General features: G+C 40.0%; 1 protein-coding gene across 4 annotated transcripts in view; it reads right to left on the reverse strand.

Annotated features, from left to right (window-relative positions):
• Positions 1-10,847: 10,847 nt before the first annotated feature.
• The window catches only part of MPPED2 (metallophosphoesterase domain containing 2), a 110,982-nt gene continuing 100,850 nt past the window's right edge, over positions 10,848-20,979 (reverse strand). For all 4 annotated transcript variants that reach the window (XM_075502048.1, XM_075502049.1, XM_075502050.1 and 1 more), the window contains 3 exons: positions 17,102-17,217; positions 14,289-14,402; positions 10,848-11,085 (listed from right to left, as the gene is read on the reverse strand). In XM_075502048.1, the coding sequence (XP_075358163.1) occupies positions 10,967-11,085; positions 14,289-14,402; positions 17,102-17,217 (349 nt within the window). In that variant the 3' untranslated portion in view covers positions 10,848-10,966. The remainder of the gene's footprint in view (positions 11,086-14,288; positions 14,403-17,101; positions 17,218-20,979) is intronic.

The raw sequence follows: 20,979 nt of genomic DNA on the forward strand, positions 1-20,979 counted from the left end.
AGCACAGGATGAATTTGGATTCAGTAGGTAATGGAGAAGAGAACCAAATGATTATTCTCTGGCTCTTTCTAAGGACATTTTTCTCAGTTTGCCAGGCAGCTGTCTCACAATATGAACTACTGAAAGTTAAAACGTACCTGTCCACCTTGCGCACCCTCCTCTTAATTAATGTTTTAGAGCATGGTACGTTAAGAAAAGGCTGTTAGGACACTGGAGAAGAACAATAGACACATGCATGGAATTGCACATGGCAGTCAGTGACTTACCCAGGCTCCTGTGTTTTATCCTCATAGGAAGACTTCAAGTGCTTTAAGTACCAGTGGGTTCCAGGATGTGGTGTGTAAGGCAAGAGAGGACATAATTTCTCTGCATACTTTTATCTGCAAACTGGGGTTTTTTTCCTTTTCCCTCCCCCTCTCAGATAAAAGCTAAAGTTAGATCCCAATAGTAAACTGAAATATTCACCTGATAGCAGATATTCAGCTATTCCAGGCAATCCTAATGCAGCACTGTCTCCTGTGACAAACCAGAGATCCAAACTCTGGGAAACATAAATACGAAGAAATCTACATCGTTCTCTTGTTTTCTGATTAAATACACTTCTGCTCTATCATTACTGATGGGGTCAATTTGGTCCAATGACTTTTGATGAGACAAAGTGGTGGACTTGCTGTTTGGTTTTTTTAAGTGCCTACATCCTAGAAAAAAATTGCCTTATCAGCTTGCTAAGTAACAAAACTCGTGAAATTGCTTGTTTTAGTCATCATTTGAACTAGTAGTAATTATGCCTGTAATAGTAAAATGAGGTTTTAATGCTGATTAATGAAACTGCTAAGCTGTCAAGACTGCTAGTCACACTTACGGATCTCTGGAGACTGTCCCCTAAAATAGTTGCCATCGTATGTGTAATATGGCTTTTTTTGTAGGACCAGATGTGAAGCATATGGTGACCTATTACAGTAGGGATGAGCCGTAAGTCCAGGCTAAATTATATTGGACAAACTATCCAAATGGAAAGATAACATCCAGTGATTATTATAGGATCATAGCAGCTTTCTAGAGTGTAAGGGACAACGATGGGCTTGGGAAATTGCCTAGCTCAGTTAATCATTCCTGCTTGATAGAGTAATACTGGTATTCCTTTATGCTTATTTATATCCTAGAAGAATACCATTCTGCTGTGCATGCCAACATACTGTAAAACATATTGCTCCTGCCTGCCACTTGTTCTCTCTCCTGCCTGTTTCAGGTACCCGTTCCCATCGCTTTAGGGAAGTCCCGCGGGGCGGCGGGTGCCGGCCAGGGGAACCTGCAGCGTTCGGCAGCGCTCAGCCCGACAGCTGGCAGGAGCAGACCCCAGAGGTACTGCTGCGGAGGAGGAGGAAACGTGCTGCGCGATTGCAAGGTTCCTGTGCCATCCAGACCACAAAGAAGTACGCAGGAAAACAAGAACTAGTTATGTAATGAAACTCACTGCTCTTTTACGCAGAGGCAGAATCGTCGTGTAATCGGGCACATTTTACCTCCTTATGGCCATTCAGGTGGTGGGGCAGGGTCCTCACCCAGAGGAAACCAGTCCACTGCTGCGCTGAGCTCTGGAGGGCTGCTGCGAGAACGCTCGCGTCCCCTGGCAGCAGGAATGAGGGCAAGACTCTTTTCTGAATAACCGTATTTCCTCATACCCATTAACTCGATCGTTATCCAATACTGTACTCGGTCTTCAGTATATTGGCAGGTACTATCCAGAGCAGAATATAATGGACTGCTTTTCGGTTTTGCTACTGCCACTTTGTAATACTCTTCGGTATGATTCTGTCATTTTATGAACAGTTTAACCTATTTATTCATGTGTAAATGGACAATGGTTGGAGATTAGAGAGGCTTCATTTGCTATGAAAAGCTACTATCTTCTCTCAAAGGAAAAAGAACCAGTTGAACTACATGGCAGGTCATCTACTTCTTACTGTGGATGTATCAAATTATCATCACAGTGTTAGCCTATGCATATAGTAACAAATAGGCAATAGCATGGCTACACACTGATTTTTCGAGGCCAGAAGAGTATAGACAGCTATTTTAGTAACTAATATACAAATTAATATGCAGGATGATTCACAGGCACATGCATTGTGTTTCATATTAATTTCTAAAATCAGTGCTATAATTGCTGCCTGGTCAAACTTACTTCAGACAAGATGTTCTTGTTTGAATGTGTATTTGGAGGAGGGAGTAAATTTTGTGTTATCTCCTTCTAAACACATTTCCAGTATTTCTTTCATTGCCATATTCTTGGGCTTTAAGATTGTTCCATCAGATAGAAGTGCTCTTCTCATAACCCGTCAGGTCTTGCTGTTTCGTCAGAGATTTCACAGCACCCAGTCCTGCATCCCTAACCCACTCGAGCAGTTTCACCAACTTCGTAAAATCAGATCCACAGAAATGCTGAAACTACTTACTGCAATTCTGTAATCACACAAGGCCGATTTATGCCAGTAAAAGCCCTCTTCAAATTGTATGGCAACAGAAACAGGTATTTTCGCTATATGGCCAAGCTTTCTGTGACAAATAATGCTACCACAGCTTAATTGGCATTTATACAAATATTCAGGCCTGTAAACGATACTAGTGAAAGCCACAGCTACAGCTGGGGTTGTCTGCATATGGTTACTACACTCCAGACAGATAATTCGTTCCTTGGAAAAGTCTGTTTTCCTAGTAACGTAGTTACAAAGCAGTCTCTCAAGTGCCGCTGTGTCGGGAAAGCACATCACAGACAGAAGGTAATGACTGCTGACACCAGACCAGCTTTCCTCTTGTTCCATATAAAAGCCAGCAAACTCTAAATCATCAGCGCAACCGTGCTGCTTACCTGCCCCCATTGTTCGAGCATGTCTTTACAGCAGGGAGCTAAATCTATCAAAACACAGTTTAAGAAAAAAATTTACTGCACGGCGTATAGAAGTCCGACCGGCTGGTCTGAAAAAAATTAAACTGGGATTAAGGTTTCAACAAAGAGCACTTCCTACCCAAGGAATAGTGCCTTGTGAACTAACTCGCAAAAAAAACCCCCAACATCCCCCCCCAACCCAAACACAAAAAAAAATCTGAAGTGGGATGGTCTTAAAATTGTTCCTGTCCTGGGCACTTCGGCACACACCCTTGCAAGCTTTATCAGAAGAAGGAAGATTTCAGTAAACAAGTCACGAAATACTATTTGTCTAACATTTGCAGTAGTTATAGCCTACATACTTAAGCCTGGAAATCCAGTATGTCTTTAGCATGCCCTTTCTGGTATCTATTGGTTATCATTGGTTCAAATAACAGCTTTAATGTGAAATGTTTTGTGGGGTTTTAAATTATTTTGTTTCTCTGAGTTAGGATTAGGAAGCTGGCTCATTCTCATTCTAAGATCCTTTCAAATAAAAAGCTGTGGGGAACTGAACGGCAGCAAGCTGTCCGATCAGGAAATAAGGGTTCAGTCCTTAATTTGGCCACAGGTCACTGGTGGGACTGTGGCTGATTGACTTAATTTGTCTCATGGCTGCTCCAACAGTAAAAATAGCATAGTTGCCGGCTTTTTGCTTTCCCTGATTCTTGCTTGACTCGGGCTTCCCAGTAAAGGGACTCTCTTAGCACGTTGGACAAGTAACACCAAGTCGAGAAGGTCTTAGCCTTGCCTGGAGTGCCACTGGCATGGCAAATGAGAGCCACAGCTTTTCCAAGCAGCGGGTATTTGCATAGGCGATTGTTTGCTGCGGGGCATTATACTAAGAACAGTAAACTTTATCTGCAACTATCCACTGTCCTTAAGTCTAACTGGTAACTGTAGTAGCTCCAAAGTAACCTTGGAGCAACAGGTAAGATTTTTTTCGCATAGGACATGTCACAAAACTGGATTTTTTTTTACATACTCCTAGATACCATAAAGTGATGGATTTAAACGCCACCAAAGTGATGGGGCGTCCAATAGGATTTTTCAAATGCTCCTGGCAATGTAAAGATATCTGAAAATCTGGCCTCAGTTTGATAATAGAAACGCAAATCAAAGATAAAAATAAACCACTTGAGTTTCATTTTAAGCTGATAAAGCTGTTGAATTTCAAAGTTTTACATCTTGTATAATTGATTATGAATAATAAGCCTATGTATTTTGTAGTTTTAAGTCTACAGTAAATTCGATAGCACTTTGTACAAGAAGTTGTTCTGTTGATTAGGAGACCTTCAATCAATACAATTTAGCTCCTCTTAGGAACTGCCACTCTCCCAGCCTGAGTTGGGCTTAAGCCAGATGCCTTGTAGCGTCAATACGATGCTCAAATACATTGTCTCCGAAATTCTCTAGATACCTCATAACTCAAAGCCAATGTGGTGTTACTGACAGAGCTGTAGTCTGTATCCTACAGTAATGTAAAGATTTGGTACCTGCTTCAGACCTTTTCAAGAATCTATGCTAGTGATAATCTTCAGAGAGTTTGGACTAAGCTAATTCATCACTTATTTGCCTGCTGAAGAAAAAACATAAAATGCACTTTAGCACTTTAAGATGGTTGATGAAGGTTTTGCTGTGCATCTAAGAGCTTGCTTGTTCTGTTACCAAGAGCTTGGTTTTACCTGTTTATCCTCCCTCTATTCTAGCTTGATTAAAAATGCAGGAATCGGCTTTGATTTTTGTTTTCTGTCTAGCTGGAAGTCTCCCCTGTCACAAGCCAGCCTGTGTTCCAGGATCTTGGGATGATTTTCATAGCAGCAGCTTTGTTCTTGGGGTAACAAAGGAATTGGTTTCTCCATCTATTTGCAAAGGAAAGTGTACAAAAAGGAAAACTGTAATTAAAGAGCTAGAACACTGCTCAGGAGATGCAGATTCAGTTCTTAGGATTGTGAGATTTCCTGTGTGATCTTGGGCAAGTCGGTCACTTTTCAGTCTGTTAACTCAAGAGACTCTTTTTCTCTACCTTTTCAGCATCCTGTCCCTTTAGACTCAGCTTTACATGGGAGATCCATTGTTACGCGCATAATGAGCTCCCAAACCAACCAGATCCGTGCTGACTTTGGGCAATACTACCTACACCGACAATTAACAAGAAAAGAAAAGTTACACTCTAATTGCAGTGACTCCCAGCAGCCAGAAAACAAAAAATATTTTGCTGAAATACTCACATGCCACTGAATGTTGAAAACGCTTGTACACAGTATGCAAAAAACTCAAAATTTGTTGGGTTGTTCCTTTTCTAACATTTCATCACGGAAAGCCCTTGGCAACAAACTGACATGTTTGAGCCACATTAATAGGAACAGTAGTGCAAAAATACATTTTAATGGGATTTGAGGAAGACTTAAGTCTTTTGTTTTATACTTTTATGTCTACACTTTCAAGTCTACTTTTGAATGTTTTGTAGTTTAAAAGTCTTCTCTCTTAGGACTCTTGCAGTCCTAACTCCTCAGTTCATAAAGCTGACAAGTCCTATTGTACCATGGAGCCATCCACCTAGATAAATACTACTCACTGTTTGAGGAAGACATGAACGTAGGCCATTCATTCGTTTATCCTAAACTGAGGTACGTGTTTTTGTCAGACCCTCTCCCATGAATGTAAACCTTAGGTACAAAATAAATTACTAAATTGTGTAGTACGAACTGCAGGGAAATGCTGCCTAGAAGAAATGAAGGACTCCTCTTGATTCTATTATATAATAAAGTCAATTGAGCCTGAGGAAAACTTCCTCAGAAAAACTTAAAAGGTAAACCAAAACAAGATGTATCCTTATAGCCACATCATAAATAAATGGTTACAAAACTGGCTGGCTCAAGCCAGAGGTGGAGGTATGGAAAGTGATAACTAGATGGGGAAAAAATAAATCAATAACTGAAACACTATTTCGTGCACTAAAACTCACTCAGACTTCTCTTGCATTTTCTTTCGATTAGGCTGACAAGAACTGAAGTTGAAAATGTTAAATCCTGACTTTAGCCTTCCATGTTGCACTTCAGCTGCACTCATTTATTAGGGTTCCTTTCTTTGTGCTTCTATAGGTCAGAGAGTGCTTTGATGGCTGGGACTTTCTGCAAAAGTGCATAGGGTGTCCTACAAGGACTGACAGCTGACATAGTCGTCCCAGCCTGATCATAACGGGATTTCATCCGAGTAGCATGTGAATGTAAATTAGCAACATGATGGTGCATAAAAGACTGGTTACTGCAAATGAGGAATCTGCAAGGAAGTTAGGATCTATATCTCAAACCAGAGGAAAGACAAAATACACTGCTTTGTGTTGCAGGCTTTGCTCCTCACAACTTTTACACTGCATTTCTCCTTCCAATAAGAAGTTAGCATGTTGGGCAGGGAAAATCAGGATCCCTGCCTATCTATAACTGCTAGAAAATATCAAGTTTAAAAAAAAAGGGGGGGGGGGGGGGGGGGGGGGGGGGAGAAGGGTTGAAAAGAAAATTCCAGAAATGTAATTCAATCAGGTGTGGTCAAAAGCAAGGTCTCAAAGAAAGCCCTTGGGTCAATTTAACACAGAATGGAAGGGCTACAGAGTTTGGAAGTCTCCCTGTGACTTAAATTACAGATGGTTTCCAGGAGTTTCCTTAATAAAATTTGTCTAGGGAGAAAATATTGGTGTCAGTGAGGGGAAAAAATCTGATTCACGGAAAATGGAAAAGAGAAAGGCAGCTTCAACCAGGAGTTAGTCATCAATCTATTTCTTAGACAGAGTCTTGGCAAAACCCATTCTCCTGGTAGAACTTGCCTGGAGTAGACCAGATTGATTTGACAGTCTCTTAGCCTAATAAATGCTTGACCTCAAGGTCTGCTGAATTCACTAAATTCACTATGCAGAGAGAATTGGGAACCAATCACCTCTGGGGAACATCCTGTTCTGCAGCCCTCCCCTGATAAAGGCCTTGACTGCTTTCAGCCTTATCGAGATGACTAGATGAAAGCTGCTCTCAGAAGAAGAAAGGTTAATCGACTACGCTGCTGTTAATCAATCACTTGGAAAGATTCAGCACTTACAATAGGTAGGTCCCTCTTCCTGCCAAGAGGTTCTTGCATGTTAACCAGGGACCATCTCCTCCGGTTTGAAGGATGAGTAATAGACAGAAACACAATCCAGATAGATGCCAGGTGTCTGATCCAAAGCCAGCTGAAGTCAATAGAAAGACTCCCAGTGAGCTCAATGGGCTTGGATCAGACCCCAGAGAAAGACTTATTATCCCAGGTTTATTCTGCATACAGATATCGAGCTACTTTTAGTAGTGAAGGATCCTTGAAAAGAACCGGATTCATCACACTTTTGCCTCCCTGTGAAATCAAACTTCTTCAAATCATACTGTGTCCCATTTACCCTGATTGTCAGATATGGCTGACATCCAGCAAAGGAAAATTACCTGCCTGTGACAGCAAAGACAGACACATACATTTCAAAATCTCTAAAGAGTACAGAAAGAAAAAATGCCAAACTGCTAATGTTTTCCTGGCCTTTTTGTAATAGCCAAAATGATAGCTTTCTCAGAAGAGGAAAAGCTAGATCAATTTCTGAAAGGACGAAGGAAAATTGAGGGAATAAAATTAAAAAGATCCTGCCATGGAGAAGAACAAGCTCAGTGCTGAACAACCAGTGGTATGCAAGGTGAAGCTGACAGAGCCAGAAAGGAAGAAAATACAAGAGAAAACGCACGCTCAGAAAGTACCCCTGAAGATTAGGTATCTCTCTACATTAACAGCCGTGTTCAGCACCAACATCAACTGGTGACAAAGCAGTGACTATCCTCGACGCCTGTCTAAATGGAAGTAGAGAGTCTTAGCCTGTTGTTACACATCCAGGCCCTCACATCCCAGTGCAGAACCCCTTGATGCTGCACCGCACAGCCAAAAAGCCATACGGCAAACAGTTGAAACCCAAAGATACGCACCTTTAGGACGTCTACAGCTCGATGTACCAGTTTATAGTTTATTGCAGAGCCTGGTACAGACTTTTGCTTCTTCAAGGCATGGCTTCTGGTATTTTCTCACTACCAGTCCTACCCAAGGCAGACTCCTGGCTGAACTTATGCCAGCCTTACTCATCTGGCTCTGTCTGCTGCCAGAAGGCTTCAGGCTGCTCAAATCCTGGAACAAAGCTGCTGGCTTAACATTTTAAAACCCAGTTTTCACTACAGGCAGATACCTGAAGTGGAAAATGACAAACTGGTGCCGTGAACTGTACCTGTCCTAGCTAGCGAAGACGCGCCAGGTCCTTCAGAAGGCTGGAAAGCAATCCAGATGCAGTGGCTATTCTCTGCTTGTCTGGAAGTTCATGGCACTATGAAGCATTCCAGGTGATGAGTATTTCCTCCTTATGCAGTGACAACAAGCAACAGATCAGTAACGAGAATGATCTGAGGTACGCTATATGTATGATTTCTATGTGCTCCAAGAAAACGCCTTATCTGAGGAAGGACAGCTATCTTAAATGTAGACATGTTCTTTGCCAGTAAACAGCTGTGGCTGCCAATACCAATTCCCTAGTCTTCCCATTGCTGGCTGAAAAAACCCCACAAGACAGATCCCGCATCTACATCTGAAAGGAAGGACTGATATTTGGTGACTGTTCTCCCTTTGGCTCAATTGATAAAATAATCAGCACTGCAAGCAAAGCAGGGCAGATACCATTTAAGACTGAGGAAACCTGACAAGAAATTCCACATACAAAACAATAACTAGATTTAAGAGGTACAGCAGCTTCTTTCCCAGAAAAGACGTTGGTATAGCAGCCTTATAAATCTGAAAATTTCAGCCTAACTCCATAGTTATGTGTAATGCGCATTGCATCGAAATACACGAGCAGCAGTCCTCGAAGTAGCGCTCTGCTGTAAGAGCCTAGAATTTGTTGTCTATAACCTTTGTATCAAAATAATGTCAAAAGTTAACAACCTGCTAAGATAAATGGGAATACTCTGTGGCTCTCCAGATCTTGTTTCACGTTACTGCAGATGCAGATTCATGAAAACAGTGCCTTATCTTCTCATGTTTGAAAACGGATTTGCAGAGCTGTAAGTTCTATTTTTCAACAAGATTCTGGTATTATATACTTACCTGTATTGCAGCAACACCAGCAGGTCCTGTTGTGTTTGCCATTCTACTGGCATACACTGAACCACACTCCCCTGCAATTCTCTGGCCGGTGGTGGATCCCGCTGTAGCCACAAAACTGAGAAGAGAGCCAGATAAAACCTGATATATTTCATCTATGACTATTCATTTCTTAACCCATCGGGGATGAGCATAAGGCACCTGCAGCTCGGTACTAATGACCAAGTGAGGAAGTACAAAGGTTACTGCCTAATCAATTCTTCCTCTTGTTGTCTGGAATAGTATCCTACAAGGCTTAACTGCGCAAACTTGGCTGCACTGAATTACAACATCTGAAGACAAAAATCTCTTCTGTGTAAAAGGAATGGAAAGATGGATGGCAGAGAAACGGAAGGAAAAGTCTGAGTGCTTTATTGACCCAACTGACATCCTATGAATGGTAAGCAATAAAAATTTATTGAGAAATAGAAAAGTTCTTACTTACCCTTATCACTGCCCCCCCCAATTGTTAATGCCACAGAAAAATGCAAAATTCCCTTAAACCACATATTTAAAAATCTTGCAATTTTATTTGCATATAAAGGCCGCTAGATATAATATCACAATAAATTTAAAGAAACAACTGCTTTTCTAAATTCCATTAACAAGGTAACATAAAACAGAACAAAGCTCAATAGCATTTACAGTGATAGAACAGAAATAACTATCTGCATCAATATTTTGTGCTAGCGAGATTGCATTTACACACAGTGCAAAATAAGAAAAAGGAAATAAAAAGACAAGAAGAATATTTAAATATAAAGGACAACTAAGCCTTATTTTAGTTAGGCTTGATTGTATCCATTTGACTCTATACATGCCTGAACTACGACAAAGATTTAACTCGGGCTCTTGAAGGCCTTGAGCACTTGGAAAATGTGACACATCCTTCATAATTTAGATGTGCTGTACAGCATAATTTTGCAGATGCTATACCGGCAATATTAAATCCTAGCTTAGTTATAATGCACAAAAAATACATATATATATAAATTCATATTTAAAAGGAGTCCGCATTTACATTTTTTTTTTTTTTTACTGCATGAAATACCTGCACTTTGCAGCTTTCACCCCCAGTCTTTTAAAGCTAAAATAATTTAAAAACAAACAATAAAAGGTAGATATCACATACAGGCTGTGGCTATCTATATCAGTCTTTAACGTATAAAGCAGGTAGAGACAAACAATGGAGAAGTCTATTCTCCCCTTGCTGCATTCTAATAGAAACAAGTTTCAGTACATGCACACATATCAAGAGGTAAATGGACCCCAAAATATTGTTTGTGCTACTAAAAAAATTGATATAAATGGAGATGAAAAGCTAACATTTAGACCTAGGGAAAAAGAAGACACTTAAAAAAACCCCGACAATAACATAAGTTGTGCAAATTTGGGTGTTTTTAAATGCTGCCTATTTTTTAGCTTATAATATAATATTAAAATAAGGTCTCTCACTTATTAAAAGAAAGCTTGGCTGTCCTTTTGAGAACACTATAACAATTTACAATGGCAAATTTATTGAAAAACAAAATTCATTTTACAAATTCACAACGCTTTATCAATTTAAAATGAATGCTGCATTTCCAAAAAGCACAACCTCTAACTTTTCTTCTTGTTTCTTTTGTACCAGCAATTTACAAAAAAAAAAAACCCAAAACAACCCAACAAAAACCACCCAAACAAACAAACAAAAAACCCCAAACCCCAAACCCACCCCAAAACAAACCCCCCATGGTTCCCCAAAATTCTCCCTCCCCCCCCAATTTTGAAATAAACATGTAACAGAATGTAAGTTTTATAATTAGAAAATGGCAGTTTATAGACCTTCCCCAGTTCCAAATGTGCAGTAGTGCTTCATGATCCTTGAGGGGTTGGAAGGTCGAATATAATTGGAGGGTTGGTTGGTTGAAAGCTGACTGTACACGTTGAAGCATTGATGTACGTTGTGTAACCGTCTGTCATAATGCCATAACCTGTAGGGAGAAAGTGTCACACTTACCGTAATACAAACAAACGATACTGCCCGTGGGCAGCTGCACTGAAAGCTTGTCGTGGGATCAATGCTTTGGAATAAAATTAAATTAATCCCTTCAAAATGATACAAGCTCTTGAAAGCTGCCGCAAAGGCTTGACTGCAAAAATACAATGTACTGTATTTGAAATAAGAACTCGTGCTTTTGTTTTATGTACAAACTTTCCCCCCGCCATGGAAAATCCTCTGTTGCAACTGGATACAGCAGAAACAGAGACAAAACCACACAGGTACTTCTTCTAATTACTTAATTAGTGAGCTGTAGTGTGCATGCCTGTAATGTCTGTCAGAAGAAAAAGACCAATCGGGAACAAAAAAATTTAGAAGTGACTTTGGTTTCGCCTACAAAACCCCCTGTCTGGGCTCTGGGCAACGAACTGAACCCAGTAAGCTTTCCCCATGCTAGCCCCTATCATCCAGTTCCTCATCATAGGACTGCCAAGCTGGTGTAAAATATATGTACGTATGTGCATACGTACGTATATTTTATACATACGTGTATTTATGTATATTATACATGTATATTTATATGTATGTATATTTATACATACGTATGTACATACGTATGTACGTGTACACACACACACACACGTATGTATGTTATCTGCTAGTGAAAATGGTGACTAAGGAAAGGAATCTCCTGCTATAAACACAGGAGAGCACTGGAGGTCAATGGCTGACCCCTGGCTTAAGCAGAAAATGGAGGTGAAGGTTAAAGAGATGACTGCTTTTCATTATGACGTGATCTTGATAACTCACTCCCAAATAAAAAAGCAAGAAGAAGTGAATATTAATCACAGCTTTTTCAGCATGCCAAGGACTTGACTCCTCAGTAACACTATGGCATCAGTTTCAGGACGCTGAAGGCTGTTCTCAGCCTTCTAAACATCTGGCCAGCAATGCTCTTGTTCAGACTGCGTCCGAGGAACCAGCAGCAATGCCGTTTCTCTCTGGCCTCTGCCTTCTCTCCCACTTGCCGCACAGGAATAGGACACAACAGAGGGTTGTGCACTCCAGTTAATTTTGGGCAAGTGGAACAAACTATAGCAACCCATGAATTGAGTCACACCTGAGCCTTCAATTCAGCAAATGTGATGTGAGAAAACGAATTATAACAAAAGTACAGAGATACTGAGAAGGCAGAAGCTCTCCTCTTACAGACATTCTCTCAAGGACAAGGAGATAGGGGCTCCAGTTCCACCAGTGCAAAAGGCAAGAGAAAGCTTTGCCATTGTTTTCAGCTGACATCCACAAAAAGCTAACAAAGAAGCTAGAAAAAATCTTGGAACAATTTGGCACCAAATGTACTTTAAAAAAAAAAAAAAAAAAATCAGAGTTTCATGGAGGAAGAGAACTTCCCATTGCTAACCCACAGGGAAAAAATGTTTTTCTTTTAAACCATTATGATACAGTACAGATCACTGCTGTCTGAAAGCTAAGATAAATACAGCTACCCACAGTGTCTATCAGAAAGAATAATCACTTCAGAATTGCTGCACTGTCCGCCCGTATTACTTTATTTATTTAGACTGGCAATTTTGATTTAGATCATCTCATGGTGGGAAAAACCTTGTTTGCGGTTGTTCTTGCTTATCAACCAGGGAAAAAACCTGCATCACCAAAACTTGTGTATAGCCTCCGTTGATTTAATGGAATGTGGTGCATGTTCATCTCGGCTGGAGTTGGATGAGAATTAATTGCACGGTAAGATAATGCTCTTAACACTTGGCTATTTCTTTCTGTACTGAAACAAGCTGTTCTTATGTCTTCTGCGTAAGTACTAAACAGGATTTTAACTTTTTTTGTAGTTATTCTTGTAAGAATGTATTTGAATGTTCACTTTTAATATGTGCTACCACCTTTCCTATGAGATTTAAATGTAAGGTGCTACACATGGTTCCTTGGTGCTTTCTCATAATAATGATCTTGTACATTAAAATACCTTCCTCTCCCATTAGTTAACACAACTAGAAGTTTCATCATCCGGTGTGCCTACAAAGGCTGGAGACAATTTACATGTTTTAGCTGGAAGTCTTGCTGTATTCACATATTCTTAATATGCAAGGATTAATATTTATACAAAATATCCAATCTTTTCCTGGGTGCATTAAAAGACTGCTATTCATGCCACTATACTTAAGGTCATGTCAGTATTTCCATTATAAACTCTTTATTTACAGATACCTGGCATAAAACTCACTGTATGAAGTCACAAGGGCTTCAGAAAAACCAACACCACTAGTTGAGAAAGCTGTCCTTTTTTATTTTTCTTTTATGAAGTCCTCCAAATCTTTAAGCCTATGGAGAACCTAATTAGAGTCAATGGAGAAACCTCCAGGGGGGACAATATAAAGCATTTAATGTGTAATTTTGAGTTCTAGGGTCACATACCCTTACACTCTCTCTCAGGCAGAACTCCTAGTGTGTGTCTCTCAGCCACATGAAAGCTACAAAATTGTATTAAATATTTAAGTATCTCTAAAATGGATTTAATCTCTCAGTCTCTTCCACTGCCACAAACTGAGCTTATTGTTTCCGAAGCTTCACACTTGCCTGATCTGGTGCTGACAGTGGGGAAATATCTTTTCTAAAATATGAGACTGCTGGAAGGTAGCATACACAGTACAAACTGTATTACAGGATGCTTTCAGAAATGTATGCAGAGCTCTGGCAATCTCTCCTCCTGGTGTCTGACTCAAGATGCCCTCTTTCCCATTCTCCTTACACGCTGAGGGAGGTGAGCTGAGACAGTAAGTTGTCTTTGATTTTCTTTTTTTTCTAGCACCTTTCTTGGCTCCTGTGCTTGGAATAATGGGGATAATTTTCATTTTGGCTTGCAAGTGTGGGGAATCTCATCTGTTTCTCTAACCAAGTTTGTCAAAATTTGAATTGCTTTCAAATAACCTGTACAATACAACCTTTGCATAGTGAAAGATGTAGGTGGCTAAAAGTAGCACACGTTCCTGAAACAGTCTGTTTTAATTCTGGCATAAATTTACAAAGTGCTGTGCATGCAATCGCTCCCCTCAATTCCCTACCTACTTTAGTCCAGTATGCCATTATCCATCCTTTGCAATACACCAGTGAAACGCGCTTCTTTGAAACCAGCCTGAGATCAAAGAGAGGAGTAGCGCTGCTCCTTACCTTCATGAATCCCACCAAAGACATGGAGTTTGGGCCTCACTCGCCTCTGCACCGTGTTCAACAGTTCCACACAACCCACTCTCTGCAGCTCCTTTGGAACCCAGTCTCGAAAACCTGAAGGCAAAATGCAATCAATACTATTAATTTGCTCTATTCAGGTAAGGTTTCACGTAGTCTTTCAGGAAGTCATAATTCACGGAAGGTTTATTACATTATCTGTAGTCGTAACCTCTCCATTAAAGCACACAATGGCTTTTAAGAAATGTATCACTGTCACTTTGGCTTCTTTAAGATTTCCTCCCTCCACCTGCATTAATATTTTTCTGGATGTGATTTGCTTTTTTAAACTATAGGTTTAAACTCATCTTCCACCTTGAAACCCTGGGACATTTATTCCTGGCACTGCTGCAGATTTTTCTTCCCTTTCCCTTGGCTCTTACAGCAGTCAGCTTCCCAAGCCAGCTCTAGGTGGTTACTCCAGAAACGAAATACCTCAAGAAGATCAGCTGATCTACAACCCAATACCTCTGCCACACCAAAGATTAAAAATACAGTCTCCCACAACTCCCAGAGGACCACGGTCTACAAATGTCAGGTTGCTTCTGAGTCCCTGGTCACCAACGACAAGCAATGTAGCAAAATAGCTTCCAACAAGCTAGTGCTAGTTGACTACGTTGCCTCTCAGTCCTACGGATAATATGGGAAAAGGCACAAAACTTGACATCAGTTATTACAGAAGTCTGTTGCCTGGACTAGCACGGAAAAGGATCAGCAGGGCAAGGAGAATGAGGAGCAGTAAAAGGGAAATCAGGAGCCACATCCAACTGTAGCACCGTTCTACTAACTTTAAAGTAATTACACCCTGTGCCAAGTTTATCCCAGGTAGTAAAAACATGTTGTGACATGAACTTGACTGGATTTTGGAGAGAACAAAGAGTCCAGTTACAGCTCAAACTCCGTTAGTATTTATGTAATTTAAAAAGCAGCATTTTGTCAATATTATCATGCAGGCTGAGACTTAGACCCCCTCCTTTTAGGCACAGTACTAACACCTAATCTGTGTCTGTAGTTAAAATAAGGTGCCAACCTTTTGAAATTGAACTTCATTACCTCCATCAAACCCAAAATTTAAGTACGCTTATTCAATTAAAGCACTCATTAGTGTCTGCAGCATCACAGTATTTCTCTATGAACCCAATTCAGAGCAGATGGATTAGCAACCCATTTAAAATAGCACCCAGGAAACATTATAAACATGCTTGTGGGGTTTTTTGCTTCTTTGGGAAAATAAACAGATTAAAAGAGTGCTATTCAAAGCTCTGGTTTTCAATATCCGGTGTGCTCCACTGTCAGTGGATGGTGTATCGCTGCTTTATCAAAGCAGCATGCTGGTAGCTCTAGTAAGATTAAAAAGAATTTGCAGATCGTCTTACAACATTCTCTAAGTAGTATTAAAAGAGTAACCAGGATATGAAAGGAGTGATAAGTACATTACTGGTCAAAAACTTTCTGTACTTTTTTTTTTTCCTTAGCTCTGCTTAGATTGCTGACTCTTAATTGTGGTACAAACCATAAGCGTGCATTAATTCCTGACTCCATGGTCACTGAGAAGCTCTGAGAGCACTGAGCCAGCCTGGTAGCACTTAAATGCTGTTTTATAATGGCACCTTGCAATTCTGGGAAGTTTTCTTTATATTCACTACCATCTCAAAAGTCAGTGACTTCACGTGATCATTTGATGATCTGACCCCTCGGATTTCAAGAGCTTACTAAAACCCTGACAAAAATCACAGTCTACTAACAATAACGGTAATGAAGAAGAGGCTGACACACTTTCTTATCCTGATAAGGCATATTTAAAAAAGGCAGATGCTCAGCTGTTGTAAAACCGACTGAAATATTTAAAATACGGTCCTAGACTGCTTGCCACATATGTCTTAAAGAAAAGCAGTAAATAATACGTGATACTATCCTGTGGGGTACAGGATAGGGAAAAACAGTGGGAATTTTCAAATGGTTTTAGTGTGGGATTTAATGACTTTAGATATGCCAAAACTGAGTACTCCTGCCTCTGCTGAATGATCATCTTGGTGTCTTTTTGAGACTATCAGAACTTAGTTTAGAAATCAGAATTAAAATGGGGATCAGTGAATTACTCACATTTACAAGGCAAGCAAAATTTAACTAAATGAAAAACTTCAACTACTTAATGTAAAAACAAATTATGCATTCATAGACTTGTGCTCACCTGTCATTAGTTCAAGTAAGGAACAATTATCTGAGAACATAATTTTATTCCTTCACAAATTTGCTATAAACCAATTAATGTCTTTAAAACTACCGTTACATATTCTAAGTTTACAAGGACATTATCAAGGAGAATATGTGACTACATACTCCTGAACTCTTGCCTGCGTACTCTAAAACCTTAAGGAAACAAGTCATTGTAGTGCAAAAATGTTTTAAAAGTTTTGGTCAATCTCTGAAAAATCATATGAGATTGGAAACTGTTTGCTAGATGAATACTGTTCTTAAATAAAATGTCAAACTATAATGGCTATGGAATCAGGTGTTTGATCTTCTCTAGCTTGAGTTTAAGAAAAAATTTAGATTTTATTAAGAAAACACCTGGAAGATCACAGATCTGCTAAGCCTAATCATCACTTTACATTTCTTACAAAAAGACTTTTTAATTTGTAGTTTTGAGTGAGGGTGCAATTACAGTATTGCTGTATTACAGCATTATTAATTTTGCTTATTTTGAAAGTAAAATTCACATGCAAAAAATCACACACAGCTTTTGTTTCACTTACCAAGGGGAGGTCCATGTGTCATTAGTATATCAATTCCCTCAGGAATAAGGTTCCACTTGTCTAGCAAAGACTGACCTCTGGGTAGGTTAAAGCCCCATCCATTAAACCACGGTGTCCTTTGGGGGAAAATAAAATTAACTGCATCAGTGTAAAATAAAAATCTCTTCCCTTCTCCAATTTTTCTGAATTAAAACAATTTCTGTGCTTCAGAGATTACTTGCAGACAGCCTTTTTGAAGGGGATGCCTCTAAAACAAACTGGTTCAAATACATACATACACTAAATCTCTACATTTGAATTTAGATTAATATCCTATGCTGTTTCTGTACTTCAAGAGTATTCAGCCCTGGGGGCGTTTACTCACTAGAGAGAAAGGGAAAAAAGTTAAAATAACACAGTCTAAATCTAAAGCTTTTTTCCAAAGTCTGGGGATGTTCAAACATAAGAACTCCTTCCTTATGTTAGCTACCAAAACAAGCAAAAATCTCAAAAGTTTTTTGGAGGCAAGAGTCAAATTCTCACAGCACAGGACAGCTAGTGGGTAACAGCCCAACAGGAAGGCTGTACGATGCCGCAGTTATAAGTACCGTCTGTACTACGATATCTCACTGAACTCTAACTTGCTCCTTTGAGCACTTCTTGTATCAGAACATTGTCACATAACTTGGCTTTGAGCTCCTGAGCCTCCTAGAGGTCTGGATCACACGATGTTTAGCCTCACAGTGACTTTTTCAACAGATCTTACAATTTAAAATTCATTTAGTATTTCTTAAGGAAAATGGAGATCCTCAGTCTCCAGCATCATAGCATAACGTTGTTCTGAGACATTGGTTTATCCATCAACCCAGGCACGTAGTAATGAAAACCAGACCTTCCAGGAGTACTTCTTCAATGTGTACCAGCCAAACTGAATCATTTTGATGCAGGTAGATTATAATAAAGCCTTTCCTTATCAGGTAGGTACACAGAGCAATTGTTCTGAAGAGACACTGTAATATTTGCACCTGTTAGTAACAACTTTTCATACAGCTGTTAGTATTGTACTAATTTTAGGAGGTTTGATCCATGTGTGTGTTCTTCCTAGAGCTCAGGCACCATATTTAGACTGGATTGCTTCATTCTCTAGGTAGGACACTCCTGTCTCAGCCCTAGTCATTTGGGGGCATCTTTCTGAGAGTTCAAGCTACTCCTGCAGTCTTCTGTGTACTGCAGTTTTGAAAATAAAAAATAAAAATTGGGGGGAGAAACCAACCACAAACCGACCTTAAAGAAAAGCATACCTGTTAAAAAGAGAGAGATCATTAAGAGTCCTACATCTTTTCATTATGTAATCTGCCTCCTGCACCCTCTAAATTATGCATTTTTCAGCCTCGAATATGCATTTAAGTGGAAATTTCCTGCCGAGATTACATCTCTAATTTTTATTTCTTGTAATTAAAGTAGTTTGTTTTCCAGAGACAAGAATTTGACCAAAGAAGATTATACCCGGTTATACGTATGGTCTGAATCCCTGACAATCGGCAGCATGGGAAAACAGCAGGCGCTGCTAATGTAGGAGCAGGAAGGTCACTGGTGCCTTAGTAACAAATAATAGACATATCCCATGTAGTCCTACTGAACTAACACTTGTATTACACACACACAGGAACTCGTTCAACCTAGCAGACTTCCTGGATGCTGGATGAACGCTAACGAAAGATAAGAAAATTAGATGTTAGTTAAACGTTTTATGTGAGCTATGGGTTCCTCATGTGCATAGCAATGAAACTTCACCTCTCACTGCTGGCTTACTCTGCACCCACTGAAACACTTTAAAAAGTTCATGTTGTAAACTAAGGGCAGCGTACCTCACAGGAGGTTTGTATGTAACTGAATTAAAACTGAAGCATGTGTCTTAGCTTTAACAAAATCACAAGTGTTTCTGCTTTTCTGTGATTGACCTTTCTGAAACACATATCTAAATTTCCTTTCCTATTAATGCTCCTAGGTTTTAACTTATCAAGATTATCGTAACCTTCAGGGCTGCAGTTAAAAGTTAAAATATGGTCTGGCTAAACATTCAGCTGCTTAAAAAACAAACACACAGAACATAGGTTGAACTTTTCACTGTCAATTAATGATTCTTTCCCCACTTGCATTTGTCCTGCAGTAATACTGTAGTTATTATACCATAGTTAAACCTGAAATGTGAAACCACATCTGTGATCTCTCTGGAGCTCTTTGGAGACTACAGCCACAGAAAAACCTGGACTTGTCTGCAGGTTTTTTATTTTATTTTCTTCTGAAGCACTGGGGGAGGAGGAGGAGGGGAACCTGAGCTCCAATATATTCTTCATTCACCAGCCTCTGTAATTAGCTGTGACTAACAGGCACCACATGGGAATCCACTTGTAAGAAAACTTTCGAGAAACCTTCCCCATTATGCAGCATGTACACAAAAGAGACGGTCAAGTACTTCTTTAATATACCAAATATTTTCATACAAAGTGAATAAATCGGGGAGAAGAGAGGGCACGACTGGAAGAACACCTGGATTACAGATTTAGGTTTCAGCCATGTAAACCACGAACCCATACTGCATATTCAATGAGAGTACTGTGCCCTCGCTAGACAAACCGAGAGTCAGCGGCCCCTGCGTCTCTGAGGCAGTTCAGGCCTCGCCAGAAAGCCAAGAGGAAAGAGGATGTGTTCAGAACACCACCAGTAAGGAAAAAAAACCGGCTTTATGGCACAGATTCAGGTTTAGATGAGATCACAAGGAAGGTCATCCGATGTTTGCGCTACGCTGTGTTGCAGTGCAGACAAAATGGAGTTGATGTACTGTGAATCCCATGAGAGGACTGATGAATAGCTGTTTACCCCCAGCAAACTTTAAATGTCTGCAAGAAAGACAAAGCCTGCACTGTAGGTAGGTAGCATCCTATCAAGGGATATTGGATAGGGATATTTCACTCCCATTAGTTCCCTGTTTTGCATACGTAAGAGTTAAATAGAGTTGCTCTCAACTTCTAAATAATTTAGAGGAAAAAAAACTGTGCATGTAGTTACGTGCCTTCTGGAACATCTTGAGCTGATTCCGTACTGGGAGAAACCACCTCATGTCTAGGAAGAAGTGTCTATAATGAACTTTGGCTGCACCCACCTGTGGTAAGTTGCAATCAGGTGCAAATAATTAGTAAAGGCTACTTAGTCATTAGTAACCATATTTAAGATCTGACATATTTTTCTTTCCTATGAGGTTCTAAGTAAAAGATTTCAGTTAACTCGTAAAAACATTAATAGTATACTTCATTTTTAAGTAGCTGGCAAGAAAAGAAAGCAATCAGCTGTTGAATAATGCCTCAAGGGAGGCATAGACGTAAAAACCACAGGGATTAGTAATGAGAGAGTACAAATTATTTTGTCATTTTACGTCTGACGGACCAGAACACTTCCTCATACCCCATGCACGGCATGACGCGGGTCCTGCTTGCCCGGCATGTCAGCCCGCATCTGGGAGGACCTAATTGAGCCTCTGCTCATCAGAACCACACCGCACTTCACAACATCCTTCACATGCCATCAAACCGTCACAATAATTCTTGATCCCCGGCTCACCTGACAGCTCAGCCCTCCCCTGACTGCAAAGCCTCCTTATCATTTAGGGATAGCAGTTATGCTGGCACCAGATGTGACACAGGGAATATCCTCGTGAAAGGCAGACACCTGGCCCGTCGCTGCTCTCTTCAGTTCTTCATTTCTACACAGGAATCCCCACAGATCCCCCTCCACCTGGCATTTTGGAAGTTACATTTTCTGCAATTAAAAGAATGCTTATGCAGCAGGCTGCGTATTATCTTCACACCTTGTGCTGCAAGAGACACGATACCAAGAAGGAG

This window comes from Mycteria americana, chromosome 5 (genome assembly GCF_035582795.1).
Source record: "Mycteria americana isolate JAX WOST 10 ecotype Jacksonville Zoo and Gardens chromosome 5, USCA_MyAme_1.0, whole genome shotgun sequence".
NCBI classification, from domain to species: Eukaryota; Metazoa; Chordata; class Aves; order Ciconiiformes; family Ciconiidae; genus Mycteria; species Mycteria americana.